This window comes from Aulostomus chinensis, chromosome 1 (genome assembly GCF_037954235.1).
Source record: "Aulostomus chinensis isolate RoL2024-O1b breed Wild chromosome 1, RoL_Achi_v1.0, whole genome shotgun sequence".
NCBI lineage: Eukaryota > Metazoa > Chordata > Actinopteri > Syngnathiformes > Aulostomidae > Aulostomus > Aulostomus chinensis.
The window spans coordinates 49313325-49338197 of record NC_141320.1 but is presented as its reverse complement, the minus strand read 5'-3'; the positions used below and the strand labels follow the sequence as shown (position 1 = coordinate 49338197).

Sequence of the window (24873 nt, the reverse complement as noted above, 5' to 3'; positions counted from 1 at the left end):
AGTTGATTAGCAACTCTCACTACATTACTGTTAGCATCATCTTGAGTTCATTAGCAATTCTTCCGACATCACTGTAGCATTTTTTGGAGGTTACGAGCAACTCTTACCACATGACTGTCAGCATCACTTTGAGGTTATTCGAAACTTTCTCTACATTTCTGTTCGCATCATTTTGAGTACATTAGCAATTCTTAATCCATTTCTGTCACATCATATTGAGGTTATTAGCAATTCTTCCGACATCACTGTAGCATTATTTTGAGGTTTGTAGCAACTCTTACTACATTACTGTCAGCATCACTTTGAGGTTATTAGCAACTCTTACTACATTATTGTCAGCATCATTTTTAGGTTATTCACAACTCTCACTACATGACTTTCAGCATCACTTTGAGGTTATTCGAAACACTTACTACATTACTGTCAGCATCACTTTGAGGTTATTCAAAACTTTCACTCCATTACTGTTAGCATCATTTTGAGTTCATTAGCAATTCTTCCAACATCACTGTAGCATTTTTAGAGGTTACTAGCAACTCTTCCTACATGACTGTCAGCATCACTTTGAGGTTATTCGAAACTTTCACTACATTACTTTTCGCATCATTATGAGTACATTAGCAATTTTTAATCCATTACTGTCACATCATTTTGAGATCATTAGCAATTCTTACTACATCACTGTCGCATCATTTTGAGATCATTAGCAATTCTTACGACATCACTGTCGCATCATTTTGAGATCATTAGCAATTCTTAAGACATCACTGTAGCATCATTTTGATATCATGAGCAATTCTTCTGACATCACTGTCGCATTATTTTGAGGATCGTAGCAACTCTTACTACATTTCTGTCAGCATCAATTTGAGTTTATTAGCAACTATCACTACATTACTGTCAGCATCATTTTTGTATTCATTAACAATTCTTCCTACATCACTGTCGCATCATTTTGAGATCATTAGCAATTCTTCTGACATCACTGTCGCATCATTTTAAGTTTATTATCAATTCTTACGACATCACTGTCGCATCATTTTGAGATCATTAGCAATTCTTACTACATTACTGTTAGCATCATTTTGAGATCATTACCAATTCTTCTGACATCACTGTCGCATTATTTGGAGGTTATTAGCAACTCTTACTACATTACTGTCAGATTCATTTTTAGGTTATTCGAAACTTTCACTCCATTACTGTTAGCATCATTTTGAGTTCATTAGCAATTCTTACTACATCAATGTAGCATTATTTTGAGGTTATTAGCAACTCTTACTACATTACTGTAGCATTATTTTGTGTTCATTAGCAATTCTTACGACATCAGTGTCGCATTATTTTGAGGTTCGTAGTGTGGCAAGGCGAGTGGTGGGGAACAGTTGCCGACAACGCCACCTGGGGGCTTTCACCCCAGGATATAAACAAAATTTCAAAATGACCAGGCTTCCATTTGAACAAAGGCACACAGTTCGAGAGATACAACAGGACAGGACCGTGATTTCCAATAATAAAAATACTTTTATTAGAAAAATAGTTTAAAATGAGCAACAGACTAAATGAATACCAATGGATATAATAAGGAGTGCAAGACGAATTACCGAAAGGAAAAGGGGACAGGGCTGGGGCTTACCACGACAGCGGAAACGAAAAGGGGAGGGATCCAAAAAAAACTACACTGCGCCCGTGACACAGCAAACCAAAAAATAATCATGAATAAGGAACCACCACCAGGGGGACCGCTGCCGCTCTGGGCCCTCAACACCTGTCAAAGAAAAGAACACCATCAAAAACATGAAATCAAGGCAACCCTCACACACGAACTAAATATCACTACCACAAATAACCCAACAGAAACTGTTTTAAATCCAAATGATCAAAATGGGGAGCAAAAGGCAAAATAATAATAATAATAATAAGGGTTCTAAACAATAAATCAAATGTAACCCACAAAAACTAACAGTCATAATTCAAAGAAAGAAATAACAAATAGAAAAGGAATAAACTCAAGTAATTAAGGAAATGTCTGCCCCTCTAATTAAAACCAGTCTCCAAGGGGGATGGCTCAGCGCCGATGAGGGTCGGGATGCCCTCTCTTTGCCCACGTTGAGGCTCTTATAAAGGCCGTAGTGCACGGCTTTAACCGCCGTTACTGGGATCAGAGCCGTTATGAGCCGAATCAGCAAGAATCCAGACTGAAGAAGAAGAGGAGAAGAGGAAGAACCAAAACAGCAGCGAGGCTCACAGCAGCAATTGACGGCTGCGCACTGCAAAATAAACAAGTTAACCTAATTAAAATGTGGATGAAGGTCATTACAGAATAACAAAAGCTAAGAATAAACATTTCCTCCCGGAGAGCAGAATCATGGCGTCAGACGAGGCAGGAGGAGGAAGTCCGCAGCCCAGACTACACAAACGATGGCCGGGAGAGGATAATCAGAACACCACAGATCATCGGCAGCTTGATATGAAAGGCAGACAACTACGCGTCTTACCCACAGAAAGCGCACCACGCACACACTGGCCCAAGGGAGACAGCCCAGCTCCCAGTAACACCACACCGCTGGACGGAGCAAAACTGGAGTAAACAGGGGGCCCATGACACTGAATAATGGAGCAGAGCAAGCATGCATACCTTTGTTTGTAACCGATCTGCTGACCAGCGAGACGCCACCACGCACGGCTGTCGGCTCCGTAAAGGAGGGAGAGGAAGTGGAAAGGACGGAGAAGGGTCGGACCAGGTCTACTTCTAGGTGACCACTCACTATCGTCTGCCACACTGCCCCTCACGGTGGGGAGTGTGGCGCTATCCTGCCACAACACACACACACACTCACACACACACACACACACACACACACACACACTGAGACATGCAGCAGCTCACAGTAACTGCCTCAGTCACACAGCAGATAGACTCCTTTCTATAACAAGATAAGCAGTAGAAAATGGATGGAAGTGATGATGAACTGATGAACAGGTGATTTGTCCAAAAGTCAACATCAGATTCATTTCCAATCTGTGGAAGCAGTTTCATCTTGAGGTTCCAGGTAAGAACAGCCAGCTGTGGGCTGACACTCATCTCTTCAGGAGCACTTCTATGCTCCAAACTTGCCAGGTTGAATTGTGTCTGTATTCTGAGGGCAGCAGGAGGACGGAGGAGTGAGGACACACACATTTGGAACTGAGAGCAGCTGTGTGTGGGATTTCCCCAGCAAAGATAAAACCAGCTCCTTCATGCTGGCTATGAAGGCTCACAGTCACACTGACCCAGCTACAAATACTTTGATACGCAACAGACTGGTTTCTCTTCTGGTAGTTTGTTATCAACTGTTGTCACATTTATGGATCAATTTAGCTGATAAGATGAAGGCTCCAAAGGACCAGCTGGAGATGCCGGGGATTGAACCCGGGGCTTCATACATGCGAAGCATGCGCTCTACCACTGAGCTACATCCCCTCTGTCAGAGTCACTGTTTAACTGATGCAGCAACACAAACACAGACACAACATTTTTCTTCTTCATTTTAGGGATAAAAAGGAAGTCAGCCTGTGATCTTAAAGGCTCTGTGATCTCAGTAGTTTCACTGTGATGTCAGCCCACACAGCCTTAGACCACAGAGGCAAGTCAGGCTCCAGGAAGCTGAGGCTGCTCCGTTCTCAGTCCAGTCCAGAGTGAAGGTTTTCCTCTCTGAAGCTTTCCAATCCAGCCCAGATCCTCTCTGACTAGCAGGAGTCTTTGACCAGGAAATGAGAATTATATTGAACGTCTGCTCATCCTCAGAATGAAGTAAAAGTATTTGTGCTCCTAAAATAATGTACAGATGTTAAGATCAATTATTAACATTGATTGACAGCTCTAAACTGACCCATCATCACTATACAGTTGCAAACTGAGGACTGGAATATTTAGAAATCCACAGATGCTCATAACAACTGGTAGTACAAGTACACAGTAGAGACGACTGTAGGAAGTAGCAGTAGTGAGCCTTGAAGAAAATGCAGTAAAGACAGGAAGCCCCCATCACATTGTCAGTGTTTCAGTGACTGGCATTGAGAAGAGACTGAGACAAAGTCAGTTATGAATGGATGGCTGAGTTGGAGCAGAGGGGGGCAGGATCCTGGGGGTGGACTGTCTTTAGGGGGCTGAGGTGTCTGGTGGTCTTGGAGGACCCTCTGCATCTCAAGCTGAGACCACAGAGTCCTGTGTTCTTGAGTCATTGTGTATAGTCTCTGTTGTTGGAGAGCTCAGTGTGGTCCCTGATGGTCTAGTGGCTAGGATTCGGCGCTTTCACCGCCGCAGCCCGGGTTCAATTCCTGGTCAGGGAATGAGTTATTTAGAGGTTGAGGGAGAGGTGATCAGGTGGTCCACATGATGGTGGAGGTGATGAACTGCGAATCCATCATGGCTCCACTCTCACCCCCATTGTAGTGTCCTTGGTTCACTCTGCCATGGCCCCATGTTGAAGGGTGACTGTCTCATTCAGGTTCAACCCTTTGTTAGACTCTATTAAGTCACTGACTGCTGCAAGGACAAACTCTGTAAAGTATATCCATGGTGAGGCCTCCCTCAGGAACTAGAACACCAAAGATGAACTGCACTTCATCCGTCAAGCTCAGTTGTGTTGGTGTTCTATGAAGTACTGCCTTCAGAAAGCCACCAAGGATGTCTTGTTGGTCCTCACTGTCCAGGAAGACAGGCTCAGGAAGAGGATCACACAACTAAAATACAGTACAAATAAATACATCCATCCATCCATTGTCTTCCGCTTATTCCTACACATTAAGGGTCACGGGGGGGGGGGGGGGGGCTGGAGCCTATCCCAGCGTCAACGGGCGAGAGGCAAGGTTCACCCTGGACAGGTCGCCAGTCCATCGCAGGGCCAACACACAGAGACGAACAACCATTCACACTCACATTCATACCTACGGTCAGTTTAGAGTAGTCAAAGTACAAATACATATTTATTTTTAAGAATCAATGTATTACAAGTACTTTCAGGAAAAAACTAACCAAAATGTTGTTAAAAAAACAAAACAAAAATGTTCTTAAAGAAACAAAACAAAAATGGTCTTAGCAAAAACCTCTTCACCGTGTGTGTACCGCACATCTGTAAAGTGAGTGTGTGAGAGTGTGTGAGCGTCAGTGTGTAACAGTCAGTGAGCGTGACAAGAACTCCTGAAACGCTTCATCAAAGTGCTTTCAAATCTTGTTCAACTGCAACATCGTCCATTCAAACCTGACCTCATCGGTTTGGCACTGTGAAGTTTGTCACTTCAAATCTTCATTCAAGACAATTTCACCTTTAATGCGTGGACTTTGGGGGACAGTTGAAGTCCATCCAGATCCAAGAGAAGTTTTTGAAACACTTCAGAAGTGTAGCACAGTCGTGGGGGACATGCAAGGTTGAGGGCACCCATCAGTCCCATTAGCAGTGCACAGGCCTGGGCAGCATTCCTGCATGTAGGCAAAGTCAGAGTAGTCAAAAAAGTACATCCAACTCTGTAGCGCCACCTAAGTAGAATACCAATGTTTGAGATCCTGCTTGTTCAGCATGAATGTTCCAGCAGTGGTCACCTACCTGTGTACTTTCCAACAGTCACCAGTCGCTCTTGGTGCCACCCCTGCTTGCGCCAGTGTCTCCAACAGTGTCTCCAACAGTGTCTCAGCAGCGCCTGTGATCTTAGCAGGACTGATGAGCCTGTGGTTCAGGAACAGGTCCTTTCTAATTGTGCAGATGAGGTTTCTGTTCCAAAGCCTGGATCGTATGTTTTCATGATCTCTTTCAAAATAGTCATCAGGTATTTCCTCCCCACGTGTGGTTGCTCTCACATGAATGCTTCATCACCAGTCATCAGTCCACTGTGTGTTCATGGCAGCATTGAGCAGCAGTCAGACAACAGTTCTTAGACGCTCCATGAGTTTGGCTGAAAGTTCCCGATCCATGAACCCGTCTTCATGATCCAGGTATGGTCCTGCACACCCTGAAGCTTCCTCTGGTGGAGATTCCAGCTGCCTGGCCTCCATCTCTGAATACACTCGCTGGCCCTCAGCTTGTTTTGTTCCATACAGTCAAAGAGAAGCAGAAATAACAACACCATTGAACAGAGGTCAAACAGCCAGAGCAGCTCAAAGGCAGGGTTGGGGTTCCTCACCCCTCCTCCCCTAAAACTAAAGCCACGTGGTCAATCTGGGTGTTTGAAAGCAAAGGTCATGGGCTAGAAGTTTTAGTGGTTTACTCAATCAAATATTTATTTGTTCATGATATGATCATACAGAGAGGCTCACCGGACTTTTCCTCAACAAAAAAAGGTTTCAAATGTTGAAAAGCACTCTAGTAATTTATCATCGCATCAGTTAAAGACAACAATACATAAAGAAATTGCTTACCGTTGCAATCGGCCATTTTCCAAAAAACAAAGACTTCTCTCCTGGTGAAAAGAAAAGAAGAGTCGTACGGTCCTCTGAGGTCCTGTTGTGTCTTTTGGTCAGAGACAAACAAAGTGTGTGCCAAGTCGGCTGTGATGAATCTACCAGTAAACCAGGGGTTGGGTTCCCCACACCTTCCTCCCCTCAAACAGAAGGCCAGACGTGTGACTTGGAACACCAAACAGGACCAATGGTCTGTTTGAGGCTTGAGGGAGGACATGTCTGTCTTCTTGCAGTAGTTACTTTCCCTGGTGAGTAGTTACTTTCAGAGTGGAGGAACTCAGGTACTATCTCAGTTACATTTTGGCAGAAGTAACTAGTAACTATAACTACCTACTTTTGCAAAGTCCCGTGCCAGACACTGAACATGAGACACTTGCGGTCTCTTGGTGTGACAATCAGCCGCTCTGTGACAGCAGTGGAGACACCAGCAGACAGGGCGGAACCAACTGGAGCAGAGGAGGAGGAAGTAGCCCCACTAGAGCCCTCCCTCCCTCTCATTCTCTCTCTCTCTCTCTTTTGTCTTTTCTTCTATTTATTTGCCTTCTGTTGTCTGTCCTTTCCTGCTCTCGTTTAAAAACCAACCGCAGCAGACGTGCGTTCCCATGATGAAAATTATTATAAAAGATAGATTTGTTTTCCTCTTAAATTTTGAAGCATTTTCAGATTCATGAAAAGATCATCAATCAGTGCAGTATTTCAGACAGACTTCTGGTCCGTGAGGACGAGGAATCCAGGACAGATCCACAGAACTCCAACTGCCATCTTTGATGGTTCCTTCTCAGTCTGTAGGGTGGAGAGATCCTCCTGAGTCAACGAGCCCTTTTAGGATCCACCTCCATTTATGGATGGAATTTATACAGCATCCACTCACCAGTGGAGTCTGATATTCAACAATAAAGATTCCCAAGTCACCGTCCAACACTGGCTGGAGCAGCAGAGCTGGCAAAATATCATCTTTTCTGTCATTGTTTCAAAATGTCCTCACTAAGATGCTTATTAATTCCTCATTCTCAGCTGCTGCAGCCTTTAAAGAAAACCTTTGACTGGTGGCTCTAACAAAGATCAGATGTTGTCTCCTCTAGAACATCAAAATGATAACAATAAAGTTAAGAATAAAGATAATTTGGTGAATTTCAGTCTCCTACAAATGTGTGTGAATGTGGTTGTTGTGGCCGAGTGGTTAAGGCGATGGACTTGAAATCCATTGGGGTCTCCCTGCGTAGGTTCGAGTCCTGCCAACAACGTTCAACTGTTGATGTTCCATATCAGACCTCTTCCCCTACTTTGTGCTCCAGTTGTCTCCTCATCAGGCACCACAGGATCCAGGAGTCAAAGCAAATCATTAGTGACTTTAAAAATGGCCATCAAACACAAAATAAAGCTTGAAATAAGTTTCAAATTTAATTTTATGTTGACATGTTTCATCCATTTCACCACCACACTGTCCTTCATCACAGCATTTAACATCAGGACTGCTCCCAGATCAGCTCCAAGATCAGAGATCAAAGACTGAAGCAGGAGATCAATGCTCAGAACCCCGAGATCAAAGACTGAATTCAGAGATCAAACACAGAATTCAGAGATCAAACACATAACCTATGGAGGCTACACCCCCCCCCAACAGTTTCCATTTCAGTCAAATCAATTTTATTTTTTTAGTGCCAAATCACAACAAAAGTGATCTCATGACACTGTACAAGTAGAGCAGGTCCAGCACCTCAGTCCTTCCATCAGTTAACACCCAACAATTCTCCATCAGCAAGCACATCCTGCAACAGTAGTGACTAAAACCTTCTTTTAACAGGCAGGAATGTAGACCAGATCCAGGATCAGTGGGAACTGATGTCTGCTTTGACCCCCTGGTGAAAGAATATGTCCTGTCTTGTCTCCTGTCTTCCTCCAGAAAGGTGGCAACCTGACAGCAAACAAACCCATCCTCTGAACTAGGAGTCTCAGTTGAGGCTCCATCTGAAACCAAAGACTTTGGATGAATGACTATCAACCTCCATTCTTTGTTGGACTAAACATTCATTAGTTAGCAGTTAGCTAAGCTACCTGTGGTCAAACCTGCAGCTGATGAAACACAGTAAGAGCAGGCTAGCTAACATTCAGGTTTGATTTATGAATGGAAAGAACCAGAGACAAATAGAATGACATCATCAATACAAAACCTGGTGTTACAAAGGTGAGGTGAACAATTTTAACAGTCAATCCCAAATTTAGGCCTGAAGTTAGAAAATAATATTAGCTAGTTAGCAACGTTAGCGTATTCTGCCCAAGTAGAAAACATGATTTGTTTATCTGGATGAAATAAAAATGGATGAAAACGTCCAGAACTTCCCTCCCAAATCTGATTTCTTCAACTGAAAGAACTCTAACATTTCTAGATTCATTCCCTCCAGTAAGGTCTCATTTCCAGCTCTGCTCTCCCTCCACTACTGTTCAGTGTAGTATTTATTTTACTGACTACTTCATTGACAGGTGGTAAAAATGTCTGGTGTTTCCTGAACTTAACTGAGTGCTGCTCAGTAAAGTTGCCATGACTTGAGATTCTCTTCCTGCTGGGTCCATTTCAACATTCTTATCCTTCCTAGCATTGGAGATAAAGTAGCAGTCAGGGCTGTACTTGATTAGTACTGCATATAGTACACATCAGTCACTGCCATTACACAGTGGAATGGTAGTTGAAGTACTGTTTAGCAGCAAACTGAAAACTGTTGTGGTCTTTGACAGTTCTCTTGTTTCTGAATGAAAATCCTGTGAAGGAGAATCATGGAGACATCCTAAAAATGGCTGAGGTCTCTGAGCTGCAGCAGGTCTGAGCTGCTTTTGATGCCCAGATGATGAGGAGGCAGTGAATGGTGGGTTTGGTGGAGCTGGAAAAAGGCTGCAGGTGGTGAGGGGTCTGCTGGTGTCAGGACCTGAGTCGTTGGGTCACAGTCCAAATCCATCTTTGTCGTCATGACAGCTGGACTGCCACAACATTCGGAGGATGATAGTGGCCTGGGTCTGTCCCTGACTCAAGATGTTTTGTGTCTGACCTGAGCAACAGACTGCAACGTGGTAAGTACAGCCTAAAGATTTGCACAATAGAAGTCAATTGTCTCCCTCCTTTAATCCACTCTCAGGTATCCATTATACATTACAGGAGAGTTTGATGGCCTTCTGCTGGGTGACAGGGGTTCCCCATGCCAACGTAGGCTGCTGACCCCTTACCTGCACCCTGAACCAGGCCCCCAACAGAACTTCAACTGGGCTCACTGCAGGACCAGAGGTGGAGATGACCATAGGCCTGCTAAAAGCCCGTGTCCAGTGCCTCTGTCACCTCAGGGTGTCCCCTGAGAGGGCCTGTGATATTCTTGTGGCATGTGTTCTTCATAATATTGCCACTATTAGAGGAGAGCAACACCCTGCCCTACAAATAGAAGAGCCTGATGACGACCCCATCCACCTGCCAGCTATCCAGGACAGCAGAGCCGTCAGAGACACCATATGTCAGAATCACTTTGGCGTTTAATTAGCAATCATCCTCCCCACCACAGTCCAATAAAGGAACAATACACATTTCATTTGGTCTTCTTTATTTCCTAGCAATAAAAAAGCTCGTTCAGTTCACATTCCACTAGTTAACATTTTCACCTGGAGCCATGCACCCCCCTCTAACTTGGGCTCCAGTCGTTCTGTTTCCAGATCTGCTTTCCTAATCTGGCGGTCCAAGGACTGCATTTCTTTGTCACTTTTTTACATTTTTCTCAGCAGGTGGACTCTGTAAAGTTCCTTTACTGGTAACTGAGAACATGAGGATTAGACAGTTGGACATGAATCTGTTGACTGAACATCTCACTGTGTCAGTGTGTGCACTGGAGGTCGAGGGACCCTCCTGCCCAGCCATGCTCTGTTAAAGAGGACAAGACTGTCTTCATACTTCAGTGTAGGCTGATGTCTCTATATTCCACCAGAATGGTAAGAAATATGAATGGGAGAAGAATCAGGAATGTATCAAGATGTGACTTCTACAGGCCTTTCTGGATCCCCCACTGTAAAGGCAGCAGACAGCGTTTGTCCATCCTCTTCGTCCTGGAGGAGAGATGTTTCAGTGACTTGAAATAACATTGAGAAAATCTTTACTGACAGTTACTGTGTCTGTTGTGGCACAAGGCAAATGGCACCAGCAGAACCTGTTGGGAAATAAAGTCATGGGTGCATATCTATATCTATATCTATATCTATATCTATCTATATATATATATAGAGAGAGAGAGAGAGCCATATTACATTTTATGAAGGCACTGGTGTCTTGGGGGTTGGGTTCTCAGGATGAACTCCCTCAGCCACTGGCCTTCCTAAACTCTGGCTCCTGTGCCTGTTAGAGGTGGTGGTGCTGGACCACCACCCGTTTTACGGGCGTCTGCCTTCTTTCTGTTGTCACACATTGACCCGAGCAGCAAAGTTCCTCCACGCCATCTCTCTCTCTTTTGCAGCTGCAGCGGTGTTGCACTTCTTTTTAACGCGTGTTGGAACTCTTCACATGATCGCATCAAGATTTCCAACTCCACTGACGTGAAAAACAAAGCTCTCCTCTTCTCCGTCGCCATGGTGACTCGGTGCATCGGGGCTCCATTTATGCTGGCTTTTTAGAGTTGTCGTGATCGCGCTTTACCCCAGGTGGACCTACTCAGAGTTGATCAAACTGATTCAAATCCGCTGTTCTGAAACCAAAAACTCTGAGTTTTCTATCTCAGGGAAGATCAACTCAGAGATCAGGATGAAACTCAGGGTTTGATGAACCTGCTTTGTGAAACGGGCCCCTCAAGTCCCAGTCTTCAAGAGTTTCTCCTCAAACTGTCAACCTGCTGTGACTCATAGGACAGCCGACACACAAACATCTGTTAAAATGACTCATCATTTCAAATGCTTTTATTGTGAAGCCCTGGATGGAACACATTCCCATGAAAATGCTGCTTTTATTGTGAGGCTTGGCCTCCAAATCAGTCCACACATTCAACTCTGATGTCATCAGATCAGAAGGTGGCAGTGTTGTGTCTGTTTGTGTGTCTCTGGTTCCTCTGCCTGCCTCTGCTGTCTTCTTTCAGGTCTTCTTGATGGTCCGGCTTCTTCTCCTCCATCGAGGGGTTGCTCTCACAGAGTGGAAGCCTTGTAAACCTGGTGATTCCAAGATGGCTGCTGCGTTCATTCCTCGTTACTGTTATGGTGTTGATTCACTACACGCCCACATTGTTGTGCTGATTAGAGAAAAAGGTTATGTTTCCATCCAAGTGTCCTGCATAACTCTCAGCAAGTAACTTAACATAAGAGGTAACTTGGTTTGTAGAGTAGAAAATACTTGAAGTGGGAAAATACTTGAAGTGGGAAGACTGAGAATACTTCAATATGTGAGCCTGTGTACTTGAGCTTTGGCCTTGTTTCAGTGTCAGGAACCAATCAGAGCAGCCTCCTCCTGACTAAACAGCTCTACTCATCAAGCCCCTGACCCCAGACTCTTCTTGGTGAACTGATCAGAGATCAGATTAGTAGAGAAGCAGTGACACAAAGGGAAACTTCCTCATTCCCTGAACGCAGCTTCATCAAACAGAGCAATGCTAACTGTTCACCTGCAGTAGTGATGTCATCAGGACAGGAAGTTGGTCAGACATGGGAACTTTGACTCAGATCAACCAGGGAGGGAGGAGTTCTCAGAGTTTGATTGTGCTGATGAATCATCAGAACTCTCCATCACGCCGTGGTCTCAGCGTTTGACCTGAAGTCCCAGGCTTCAAGGGTTCTCCCCAAACTCTCAGGGTGGGTCTGACCACATCTGAAGGAAGTCATTCCACCTGTGTTACACTCAATAACATGTCTCCCTACTACAGAGATCCCTGATTCTGAATTGAGTCATTGGAGGTGGACCTCATAGCAGATAAAACTGCAGGTTCACTACCAACAACTCCAGACTCCATTGCTCCTTAAAAAAAAGATCCTTAAACAACAGAGAACAGCTGTGTGGTAGAATTCCATCACCAGGCAACTAAACAAGAGGCAGACAAGTCTTCAAATGGATAAGAAGGTCCTCAGTAGAGCCAGAGCCTCCTATTATTTATCACTAACAGAGGAACAGAAAACAGTCCAGGTTTCTTTCCAGCACTGAGCTAAACTGACAGAGTCCTGACTCTGTAGACCCTGGATTCCTTCAGGTCTCAGTAGAGACGACTTTAGGAGCTTCTTTGAGGACAACATAGGAACTATTAGGATCAAATTAATCAGCTCCTGTCCTCAAGAGATTCTAATTGACCTGTAAACTCAGTCAACACAGAAACTGCTGTTGAACCAGATGTTTCTTTAGACCACTTTTATCAAATTAACAGTCCAGAACTTCATTCAATGATGACCTCATCAAAACCTTCAACCTGTCTCTTAGATTCAAGACCTTCTAGGCTGCTGGATGAAGTCTTTCCCTCTGTGAGTCGATTAGAGTTTGTACTCATTTATGATAAATCTTAGATCTAACCAAAATTTAAACATGGTGTTCCTCAAGGTTCAGTGCTGGGGCCGATACTCTTCATTTTATATATGCTTCCTTTAGGTCATGTTATTCAAAAACACTCCATCCATTTCCACTGTTACACAAATGATACCCAGTTTATTTCTCAATAAAGCTGGATGAAGGCCAACAGTTGTCTAAACTACAAGCATGCATTCCAGACATGAAGGCCTGGATGACTTATAACTTTTCACTGTTCAACTCTGATAAGACAGAAGTTCCTGTGCTTGGCCCCAAACCCTTCGAGACACATTATCTAGTGATGTCACTGCTCTATTGTGACTCTTTATTATCAGGCTGTACTAACAAGTGTTTGAAGACTCTGCAGCTGGTCCACAATGCAGCTGCATGCAAATTGACAGGAACTAAGAAGCAAGACCCCCAAGTCTTAACTTCGCTGCACTGGCCTCCAGTAAAATCCAGCGTGGAGTTTAAAATCCTTCTCCCCGCTTGTGAAGCTCTTCAAGGACAATTCCAGTGCAAAACAAACCTAATGTGTGTTCTTGTGTTATTAATTATTTTGAAGAATTGCAGGGATGTATTTTTGCAGCATCCAAATGTAACCAAGTTTGTGCGCATACCGCAAATTAGCTCCCAACACAGGTTGAACTGAAAAGTCAAGCGGAATCTCATGTCTTTCATGATGTTTCTGGTGTTGAAGCAGGTATGTGGAGGGTGGGGAGCTGATCAGTCCTCCGAGTTGGAAGCACCTGGGCCCATTTTTGATTTACTGTTGTGTTTTAATAGTTAGATACATTCATTATTTGACTTTCAACCTGCTTCTCCCACTCTTTTCTCACAGCTTCAGTGCCATGTTTAGACAAATGGTTTCTCCCCAGTGTGCGTTCTTATGTGTTTTTTCAGATTTCCCTTGTCTGACCATCTTTTGCCACAAACTGAGCAGGGGAATGGTTTCTCCCCAGTGTGTGTTCTCATGTGTCTTTTCAGATGTCCCTGTTCTGAGAATATTTTGCCACAAACTGAGCAGGGGAACGGCTTCTCTCCAGTGTGCGTTCTCATGTGTCTTATCAGTGGTCCGTTTTCTGAGAATCTTTTGCCACAAACAGAGCAGGGAAATGGTTTCTCCCCAGTGTGGGTGCTCATGTGTCTTTTCAGTTGTCCCTTTATTGAGAATCTTTTAGCGCAAACTGAGCAGGGGAATGGCTTCTCCCCTGTGTGAGTTCTCATGTGCTTTTTCAGACATCCATTTTCTGAAAATCTCGTGCCACACACTGAGCAGGGGAACGGTTTCTCCCCAGTGTGTGTTCTCATGTGTGATTTAAGATGTCCCTGTTCTGAGAATCTTTGGCCACAAACTGAGCAGGGGAACGGCTTCTCTCCAGTGTGCGTTCTCATGTGTCTTATCAGTGGTCCGTTTTCTGAGAATCTTTTGCCAAAAACAGAGCAGGGGAATGGTTTCTCCCCAGTGTGGGTGCTCATGTGTCTTTTCAGTTGTCCCTTTACCGAGAATCTTTTAGCGCAAACTGAGCAGGGGAATGGCTTCTCCCCTGTGTGAGTTCTCATGTGCTTTTTCAGACATCCATTTTCTGAAAATCTTTTGCCACAAACTGAGCAGGGGAACGGTTTCTCCCCAGTGTGAGTTCTAATGTGTCTGTTCAGACATCCCTTTTCTGAAAATCTTCTGCCACAAACTGAGCATGAGAATGGTTTCTCCCCAGTGTGTGTTCTCATGTGTCTTTTCAGATATCCCTTTTCTGAAAACCTTCCTCCACAAACTGAGCATGAGAATGGTTTCTCCCCAGTGTGTGTTCTCATGTGTACATCCAACTTCCTTCTGTTTCTAAAACCTTTACTGCATGCTGAGCACCTGAAGGGACGATCATCCTCACTGACTTCTGTCTGAGATTCAGAAGGACCAAAGGTCACGTTCCTGATGATCTCTGATTCTCTTTCAGTCTTTACTTTTTGCTCTTTTGAGCTGCAATGAGTCACTTCCTGTCCTGGGCTCAATTTCTGAAGCAAATTCTTCCTTGAGCCAAAGGGTTCCTTGTGCTCAGAGGAGGCTGTGTTATCAGGTCTGACCCAATCATCCTCACTGACTGCTGTCTCGGATTCAGAATAGTCTGACATCTGGTCTTCAGTCTGGGGTTGTTCAAGTGGATCTGGATCTACCTTGCTGGCTGGTTCTGGTTCTGGTCCTCCACACTCTTCTCCATCAGCTTCTGTTTTCAGAGGATGAATTGGGCTGCTGCTCAGAGACTCTTCTTTCAAGTTCTCCTCAGTTAGACTCTGATGAAGCTGTGGGAACTGAGGTTTCTCTTCGTCCCCTTCACTCTTCACAGGGACCAGAGTGAAGGGGAACGTGGTGATATCAGCCTCCTGCTGCCCTTGAAGCTGCCCTCCCTCCTCACTGGTCCAGAGCTCCTCCCACTCCTCTTTAATGTGGGGGGGCTCTGGGTCCTGCAGCTCAGGGGGAACCTCTTCTTTAATCACCAGCAGCTGCTCCACATCTGCAGGACACAAACAGCAACATCAGAAATCTCTTCATTTTACTCTGAAACAGTGGAGCAACAGACAGAAACAGAAATCAACTCAATGAAAAGTGCCAGTCAGCAAACTGGGAACAGAAACACTGGCTTCAGATGCTTGGATCAACGTTGTGTCACCCAGGTCAAAGGTCATAGTTCCCATCATATCTGCCAGTTGATTCATCAGTAATTTCTAGAATGAGATCCTGCAGGAGAATGAGAGTTAAAGTGCTGTACAAAAGTATTTGCCCACTAACCAATTTCTGATATTTCTTGCACATTTGTAACGATCATCCATTTCAGATCCAGCAAACCTAAATATTATGCGAAGATAAAACACAAGAAAGTTATAAAGTTAGTTGTTATTTAATAAGGTAAAAAACATCTGAGCCTACAAAGGCCCATGTGAATAAATGATTGCCCCCCTGCCTCTAACAGCTGGTTGCACCACCTTTTGCAGCAATAACTGCAGTCAAGTGTGAGCGATAAGAGGCGATGAGTCTTTCACATCGCTGTGGTGGGATTTTGGCCCACTGGGTTGCACTCAGAATGACGTTTCTCTTTCTCTCTCTCTCCCTTCAGAAAGTAACAGATGAGCCACAAACTGAATGTGGACCAGATTGACTGCAGAAGCTGAAGAATCCACTGGAAAAGGCAGCAATGAGAGGACAGGTTCACCTCCTCTCTTTCCCTCCGTGCCCTGTCATTGATGCGTCTCAGCATCTTCTACAATTCTACAATTCTACAATTTCATTTAGCAGACGCTTTTGTCCAAAGCGACGTACAACACAAGCAAGAATTCAGACCTAATTAAGGAAAAGTCCATAGGAAGCGCAAAAGTGCTTCAGTTGTGATTTGGTCACAGGTACTGCCATCTAGTGGCAGAAGAAGTGTCGCCCCCCCCCCCTTTTTTAAAAATATAATATAACAGACATACAACATCACACAACACAGTTAGTGCTACATAATCACTAAGGGCTGGGTCTTGGACCCTCTGACTTATTCTACCCCACAGGACAAAGAGGAGAAGAGTCAGGTTAAGTGCATCGGTGCACTCTGAACAATTGAGTCTTCAATTGTCTCTTGGGAGAGTTCCTTCTCTACTTTGTCATGGATCTGAACCCCCTACCATCAAACCATGTTCCATCAAAGAAAGAGGACTTTGGTCAACTTGGGCCATGAGAAGTCCAGAACAAATGACTTGGATATGGAGGTTTGTTAGAGTTTGCGGAGGGAAAAAGGAGGCTGTTGTTGAGGAGTGGATTGGTGAGAAAGGAGAGTGGAGCTGTTCAGGTGCTCCAAACAAGAAGCTGAGAACAGGACAAGAAGACAAACAAGAGGTTTAACAACGCCAACCCTTCAGTTTGGTAAATATCGGCTACATTGAGAGCTCTTATAATTCTGACTTTATTTTGTAAGTTGATCTCAGAATTGGAACCAGAAATGTTTTTGTAGTTTTCTTTTTTAATTTGGCCCCGAGGGACTGCCACCTGCTCCTGGTCAGGGCTTTGGGGCCTCAGGGACCCTCAGAGTTCCACCAGCAGAAGCTCAAGCCCTGTTCAAACTACGCTACTTTTGTTAGCGACAGGCCCTGCTGTTCACACCGTCGACGCTCAATCAGGCTGCTGTTCACACGACAAGATTTGTCGGCGCACAGGAGCGTTCATTAATGCCTCAGCCTGATGGGGAGGGAAGTCACTGACGCCTAAAATCTTGCAGTGTGAACTGAGCTTTAGCCTTCATGTGGGACCAGGTTGGACCGGTCTGAGGGTGAAGGTCTGACAAAGTGCAATCCAATTACATGACAACAACAGTGATCCAGAGAACCACCTTACCCCCCCCCCCCCAAAACCACCACATCCTGTCCGGCCTCAAGCTTGATTTATGCTTCTGCGTCGTGGCGACGCCGTACCTACGCCGTCAACGCAGACCCCTACGCCGTAGCCCGACGTGCACCTCCAAAAAATCCTGACTACGCGTCGCGTCGACGCATAGTGACGTGAACGTCAACGGACTGTGATTGGTCCGCTCACATGACGTTTCCGGTTCAGCACAACAACACCGCTATTTTTTAAGTTTCTGTGGTGAGAGCAACACGCAAAAATAAAAATGGACCAAGCCGAAGAAAGAGTTATCGAGGAGGTTCGCAGGTATGACCACCTTTACAACTTCCATTGTTGTCTCTGTCTCTGACCCATGTGCTTTGACCGGAAGAAAACTAAGGAATTCGACAAGAGTCCCCCAAAACCATACGAAGATAAAGCCACACCCCTCTAGTGGCTTGGCGGTGAATTACAGAGCAACGCGTTCCCTCGACGCAGAACTATAAATGCACAATGACGACGTAGGGGCTACGGCGTCGCCACGACGCAGAAGCATAAATCAGGCTTCAGTCACCACCATGTGCCCCCTTCACATTCCTGTCTGCCCCCTTACAAATGCCTGTCTAGAACCGGCCCTGCTGCAGCTCCACTTCCTGGACTGAATGAGGGGCCCAGCAGGTCCCTGCGGGGACTCACCTGCTCTGTCCAGCCTGACTCGGGGCTTCAGCACGGCATCGAGCAGCAACCTCTGCCGGCGGTTCTCCCGCTCGTACTCCGCCACGGTTTCCTCCAGCAGAGCCACGATCTGCTCCGCGGCCGCCGCCAGCCGCTCGGTGAGCAGCGCTCTCAGCACCGGGACTCCAGCCGCTGAGTCTCCTTCTCCCAGCTGCAGCAGGAAGTCTTCAGCGGCGGCGAGGATCCGCTCCTGGACCGACACCCGCAGCAGCTGCGCGGCGCACATGTTGAGGTTCTACCGGCGCCACTCAGCCTTCAGGAGACAAAGACCGAGGCTGGGGCTTCACGGACTTCTCCTTCTTTCCTTGTTGTGTTCAAAGCTTCCCGCGTCTTCTTCTCGTTTTGTGAAGCGCGTATTGATGACGTATGTGGTGACGTCCAAAGCCTCGCCAGCCAGCAGTGACCACGTGACTGATTCAGGCCCTGCTTCTCCGGCTAGGCGTGAGATTCTAAATGTAAAGCAGTGAAACGCCGTGGTTTCCTCCCTCTGGTCCGCGCGTCTGTTGCAGCTTCGTTTCCATCACAGCTCTCTCAGCCCCATCAGCCATGTTGTTCATCATCGTGTTTGTTTTTGGAAATTGTACTAAAAGGACGGTTTGTTTGTTTGTTTGTTTTTTCTTTAAATGACCTGTGGCAGCACTTGGATGATGAAGTGGGGAGACTTGGAAGAAGTGGAACTCCAGCGAGTACATCAAGTACAGCGAGTACATCAAGTACATCAAGTACAGCGAGTACAGCGATACTAGCAGATACTGGACGGACTCAAGATCCTCTGGTGCACTGAAGAGCCAGCAGACTGCCTGTCCCAGCCTCTTCCTGCTGGCCACAGACTTCCTGTGCAGGCCGTCATCATCAGGGCCATGTGAGCGTGTGTTCTCCACGGCAGGAGAAATCGCTTCAAGAAACCCAACAGACTTGATTTGAAAACGTTGGAAAAACTTCTTTTTTAATAAAAATTTGTAAAAACAAAGCGTCCTCATTCCCATCACTTTCACTGAGACTTTCACATCATGGTCCCATTGTTCAAAGACATGGAACGATCCAGTATGAACACAAAGACTTCAATGATCTTATTGTGTTCACGGGTCATCAAATCAGTGTCAGTTCAGTCGGTCAAGCCTGCAGGGAAGTTTACAGTCCAGCAGGTGTCAGTATTCAGTGACAGTAACACAGTGTCATGGCGTCCACAGGCTTCATGACGCCTCATCCACCCTTCACCACTTCTCCTGTCTGTCCACCAGTCTCTTCACTTCTCTCTCTCTTTATCTCTGTCCCTCTCTTTCCTTCTGTATATCTGTCTTCCTCCATTCTCTGTCTTTGTCTCTGCCCCGCTCTCCTGCTCTCTTTCCCCCCATCCGGTCAAAGCAAACATCCCTTTCTACTGATCCTGGATCTGCTCCACGTTCCTGCCTGTTAAAAGGAAGGTTTTCATCACCACTGTTGCAGGATGTGCTGCTGGTGGAGAATTGTTGGGTGGAGGTTCATTGAAGGAGTTTGGTGCTGGACCTGCTCTACTAGTAAAGAGTCATGAGAGAACTTTGTTGTTTGGCGCAATACAAATAAAACTGACTTGACCAGTGTCATTTGTAGTCTTTTGTTAATTGCATGCCACATGAAATTATTGTTGGTCAGTTTTCTAGCGACTGTCTCACAGTGGCAAGACAAGAACACTTCTACTTTTGATGATGACAGTTTGTTCAACACTAAACTTCATCCAGTACCATGTTGTCAAACACTGGAACCTCCACAGCACCTGAACAGGGACTTGAACCCTGGACCCTCACATTAAAAGTCTGATGCTCTACCGTCTGAGCTCCTCAGGCTCTTTCTACAGCATTGAGACAGGAACAGAAACACCTGTGAAGGTCAAACTGATGCTTTCTTGACTTGTTCAGTCCTCCATGTTGAAGTCCACCAGGCTTTTGATTGGCTCTGATTCTCTGTGGCAAAATCCAACAAGAGGCTCCAAAAATGTCCTGAATGTCACAAGAATGCACAGGACAAGATGTTAGTTTCCTTCATGTCTGCAGTTCCTCCACTGGAAAGTAAAGTCAATGCTGCTCCTCTGCTGAAACCTGGGATCGGACCAGGGACCTTTAGATCTTCAGTCTAAGGCTCTCCCAACTGAGCTGGTTCAGTTCTGAGTGAGGGCCCTGCTTCTCTCATTTATAATCTCTTCCACTCTCACTGGACCTTAGAGAGGATTGGAGCTTCTGAAGTCCTGACACAAATCAAACCAGGGACTTTAAACTACACAGTGAAGGAGTTGGTCATCAAGGTTGATGGCAGCTTATTAAGTTCTAGCTTTGATCAAATATAAGAAATGTAAATGAATTCAACATTGATTACATTTCCCTCCTTTCTTTGGTGCCCTCAGACTTTCTGAGAACTGTAGGAGGAACTGCTCTCTGTTCTGTGTTTGTTCTGCTCAATGGAGGAAGGAATGGAGCTCTAAGTTTTCCAGTTCCTACATCAGTGAATGGACTTTCTGTGCTGCAAGGAACCAAAGCTACTAAGGAGGATTACAGAGTTTGTCCTTGCAGGAGTCAGTGGCTTAATAGAGTCTAACAAAGGGTTGAACCTGAATGAGACAGTCACCCTTCAACATGGGGCCATGGCAGAGTGAACCAAGGACACTATAATGGGGGTGAGAGTGGAGCCATGATGGATTCACAGTTCATCACCTCCACCATCATGTGGACCACCTGATCACCTCTCCCTCAACCTCTAAATAACTCATTCCCTGACCGGGAATCGAACCCGGGCCGCAGCGGTGAAAGCGCCAAATCCTAGCCACTAGACCATCAGGGACCACACTGAGCTCTCCAACAACAGAGACTATAGACAATGACTCAAGAACACAGGACTCTGTGGTCTCAGTTTGAGATGCAGAGGGTCCACCAAGACCACCAGACACCTCAGCCCCCTAAAGACAGTCCACCCGCAGGATCAGCTTCTATCACACAGTGGTCCAGAACCATTATGAAGCCTGATCAGGAATGTGAGCAAAGCTCTTGGAACAGGCCTGCTGCCACCACAACTAAGATCCTTTAACTGTCAACATTGGTTTGTCTCATTGGAACATTTTCAAACCCTCGTTGCTCAGATTTTACATGAATTTGATCATGACTTTAGACACATGTTCTGTTTATTAATTAAATAATCATTCAGTTATGAATTTAGTGAGTCAACTCGACTTGGTCAATGATAAAAGTTAGTCTGGTTATTATTCAGTCACACACACACACACACACACACACACACGCACACACACACAGCCTGTCTTCAGAAAGATCTGATATCTTTGATAAATCGCCAGCTGAATAGGATAAATGTTGCTCCGCTGTTTCAGAGTCAAATGAAGAGATTTCTGATGTTGCTGTTTGTGTCCTGCAGATGTGGAGCAGCTGCTGGTGATCAAAGAAGAGGTTCCCCCTGAGCTGCAGGACCCAGAGCCCCCCCACATTAAAGAGGAGTGGGAGGAGCTCTGGACCAGTGAGGAGGGAGGGCAGCTTCAAGGGCAGGAGGAGGCTGATATCACCACGTTCCCCTTCACTCTGGTCCCTGTGAAGAGTGAAGGGGACGAAGAGAAACCTCAGTTCCCACAGCTTCATCAGAGTCTAACTGAGGAGAACTTGAAAGAAGAGTCTCTGAGCAGCAGCCCAGTTCATCCTCTGAAAACAGAAGCTGATGAAGAAGAGAGTGGAGGACCAGAACCAGAACCAGCCAGCAAGGTAGATCCAGATCCACTTGTACAACCCCAGACTGAAGACCAGATGTCAGACTCTTCTGAAGCTGAGACTGAAGTCAGTGAGGATGATTGGGTCAGACCTGATAACACGGCCTCCTCTGAGCACAAGGAACCCTTTGGCTCAAGGAGGAATTTGCTTCAGAAACTGAGACCAGGACAGGAAGTGACTCATTGCAGCTCAAAAGAGCAAAAACTACAGACTGAAAGAGAATCAAAGATCATCGGGAATGTGAACTTTGGTCCTTCTGAATCTGAGACTGAAGTCAGTGAGGATGAGCGTCCCTTTAGGTGCTCAACATGCAGTAAAGGTTTTAGTTACAGAAGTAGTTTGGATACTCACATGAGAACACACACTGGGGAGAAACCATTCCCCTGCTCAGTTTGTGGCAAAAGATTCTCAAAGGGAAATCTGAAAAGACATATGAGAATACACACTGGGGAGAAACCATTCCCCTGCCCATTTTGTGGCAAAGAATTCTCAGAAAATGAACATATGAAAATGCACATGAGAACGCATTCTGGGGAGAAACCATTCCCCTGCTCATTTTGCGGAACAAGATTCAAAGGAAAGCAACATCTGAAAACACACATGAGAACGCATACTGGGGAGAAACCATTCTCCTGCCCGTTTTGTGGCAAAGGATTCCGAGTTAACGGGAATCTGGAATCACACATGAGCGTACACACTGGGGAGAAACCGTTCCTCTGCTCAATATGTGGCAAGAGTTTCTCAAAATGGAATCGAAAAAGACACGTGAGAATGCATGCTGGAGAGAAACCATTCTCCTGCATGGTTTGTGGCAAAAAATTCTCAGTTAAGGAAAGTCTGAAATCCCACATGAGAATGCACAATGGGGAGTAATTGTTCCCCTCCCCAGTATGTGACTAGATTGTCAGATACAGTTGCCCAATAAATGTGAGTGTTCTGCTGTAAAGCAAGTGGTTTAAAGCTGGTGCAGTTCTACATTATGATGTAACAGATGGCATCACCCACATTGCAACAGACAAGTAAATACTGACTTGGTTACATGCAAAAACATGAAGATCCCTCACATTGTGTGAACACATTATCACAAGTGTTCTAAAAAGAACATTTCATTAGTATTAGTTAATGGGGAAAAAGCAAGGCTACTGCAAACAAGCGGCATGGCTCAGGGGTAGAGGTCGAGCAACCAAAGGTTCGATCCCCGACCCCGGTGACCATGTCCAAGTGTCCTTGAGCAAGATACTGAACCCATAATTGCTCCTGATGAGTAGGTTGGCGCCTTGCATGGCAGCCTCCACCATCATTGTGTGTGTGAATGGGTGAATGAGACGACTGTGTTAAGATTGTTAGTTAGATAGTTGCTGATTGATGGATGCACTGTGTTAATAAATATATTTTTATTATAAGAGAGGAGTCGTAGTGTCTTTTGTGTACCAACTTGTGGTCACGTGTCTCAGCAATAGCAGTGCTCTGATCTCATCCTCCAACATCAGAGCTGTCCCTTGGTCGTTAATGTTACAGAATATTGACTGTTAGTAGATAAACTCTGTTAGAGACTGGTAACTGTTACAAGTTTGGTCGTTTTTTAGTTTCCCTGAACTCTTCAGGGTGGTGCCCCGTATAATTAATATTTAATATTAATTAGTTATTTATTAGAGCTGGTCAGAGACAAAGACAGATCATGAAGAAGGAGTGCTGTATTCTGCTAGCACATGCTAGTGACAGTCAGAGATCAGGAGTCTCAGCAGGGAAAGATTCATCTCTTATTTCAGAAGATAATTGGACGTTCACTGGTGGAATGTTTGAGGGTCAGAGGAGAAAAGAGGACAAGTGCACCTGTTGTGTGTGATGGGGCACCAGCATGGAGGAAGTTGTCATACATTTCCAGCTAAACAGCAAGAAACTTCAAGTAAAGAATTAAAATGATTTAATTCAGTGTTTAACTACCAGGCCTCTGTCATAAAACACCAGGAACAACTGACCACCTCACCATGACTTCACACTGATAACCAGGAGGTAACCTGGTAGTCAGAGCAGCGGTGCTCAGGTCTGTGGACTCAGAGGAGGGTTCTTCTTCTGGTCCTGGGTTTGAAGACATCAGCAGCCTTATTGGAGTCAACTGGGATGTTCCTCTCAATAGACAGCAGCATTAAATCAGAGAGCCTGTCTTCTCCATGGCTCCTCCTGAGCTGGTCCTGGATCAGCTTCAGTTTGGAGAGTCACCGGCAGTGCTGCATATACTGGGAGGAGCCTGTGGCTCTGGGTACACTGTGCCCATGTTGTTGACTTGAAGGCAGCTCAGCGTTACTGCACATTGTTGTTTTGGAGTGCTCAAGATGAGGAGAACACCTCAAGTTCAGGACATTTTCTTCCCAGAGTGATAAAAGCAGCCAGCACCTCCAGCACAGAGTGGTTGGGAGAGACCTGCCACACCTCTCCAGAGACATGATGGCAGTGGTGGGATTTGAACCCACACCTCCTCAGAGACTGGAGCCTTAATCCAGCACCTTAGACCGCTCGGCCACACTACCTCACTGAGCCAGTCAGTGAGTTGGTCTGCTAAAGGCATGTTGAAGAGGAAGTAACAATGATAAAAAACGTATTCTGAAGGGGGACCCCTTCCATCCTGCGGTCACAGGAAGTGACGACAGCGCCACTAGAAGCAGGAAAGAAATGGTAAAAGGACTCAGTTTGTACAGAGCCTTTCTACCTCCTACCCCCCTTTGTTTGGTTGTTGTTGTTTAGTGACTGTGGATGAACACACAGGAGAAGTTGAGCATGAATCTGTGTTCCTGTTCACTTGAATACATGCAGGAGCAGCAGGTGGAAATACTACTGTTTATTTTTGTTCTGATTTCAGAACTGTTGACACAACGGTGTCAGATTAAAGCATCTCCACCTTCCAGATGCTGGTCTCCTTCTGGGGTCCTGACTGACCTCCATCTTGTGTTCTGGATCCACCTGAACCCAGCAGCTCCAGATCCCTTAACTCCTTACAGGGATAGAAAATGGCTGCTGGATGGAAGTCCCCCAACTGTGGCTGTTCTGAAACTCTTCTCCTCAGTCACTCCTGAGTTGACACTGAGATGGAAACTCTGAGTATCAGGTTCAGAAC

General features: G+C 45.5%; 1 protein-coding gene and 3 non-coding genes across 4 annotated transcripts; 2 read left to right on the top strand and 2 right to left on the bottom strand.

The window, feature by feature from the left end:
- Positions 1-3391: 3391 nt before the first annotated feature.
- trnaa-cgc (transfer RNA alanine (anticodon CGC)) lies at positions 3392-3463 on the bottom strand. Its single transcript has one exon. It is a non-coding gene; the product is annotated as a tRNA-Ala (tRNA).
- Positions 3464-7598: 4135 nt separating this feature from the next.
- On the top strand, positions 7599-7680 carry trnas-uga (transfer RNA serine (anticodon UGA)). The gene has a single exon. It is a non-coding gene; the product is annotated as a tRNA-Ser (tRNA).
- A 2036-nt stretch (positions 7681-9716) lies between these two features.
- On the top strand, positions 9717-22634 carry LOC147272032 (uncharacterized). Its single transcript, XM_086202790.1, has 2 exons — positions 9717-9930; positions 22036-22634. The coding sequence occupies exons 1-2, from the start codon at positions 9717-9719 to the stop codon at positions 22632-22634; spliced, it is 813 nt and encodes a 270-aa protein (XP_086058916.1).
- On the bottom strand, positions 20761-20832 carry trnae-uuc (transfer RNA glutamic acid (anticodon UUC)). Its single transcript has one exon. It is a non-coding gene; the product is annotated as a tRNA-Glu (tRNA).
- Positions 22635-24873: the final 2239 nt, after the last annotated feature.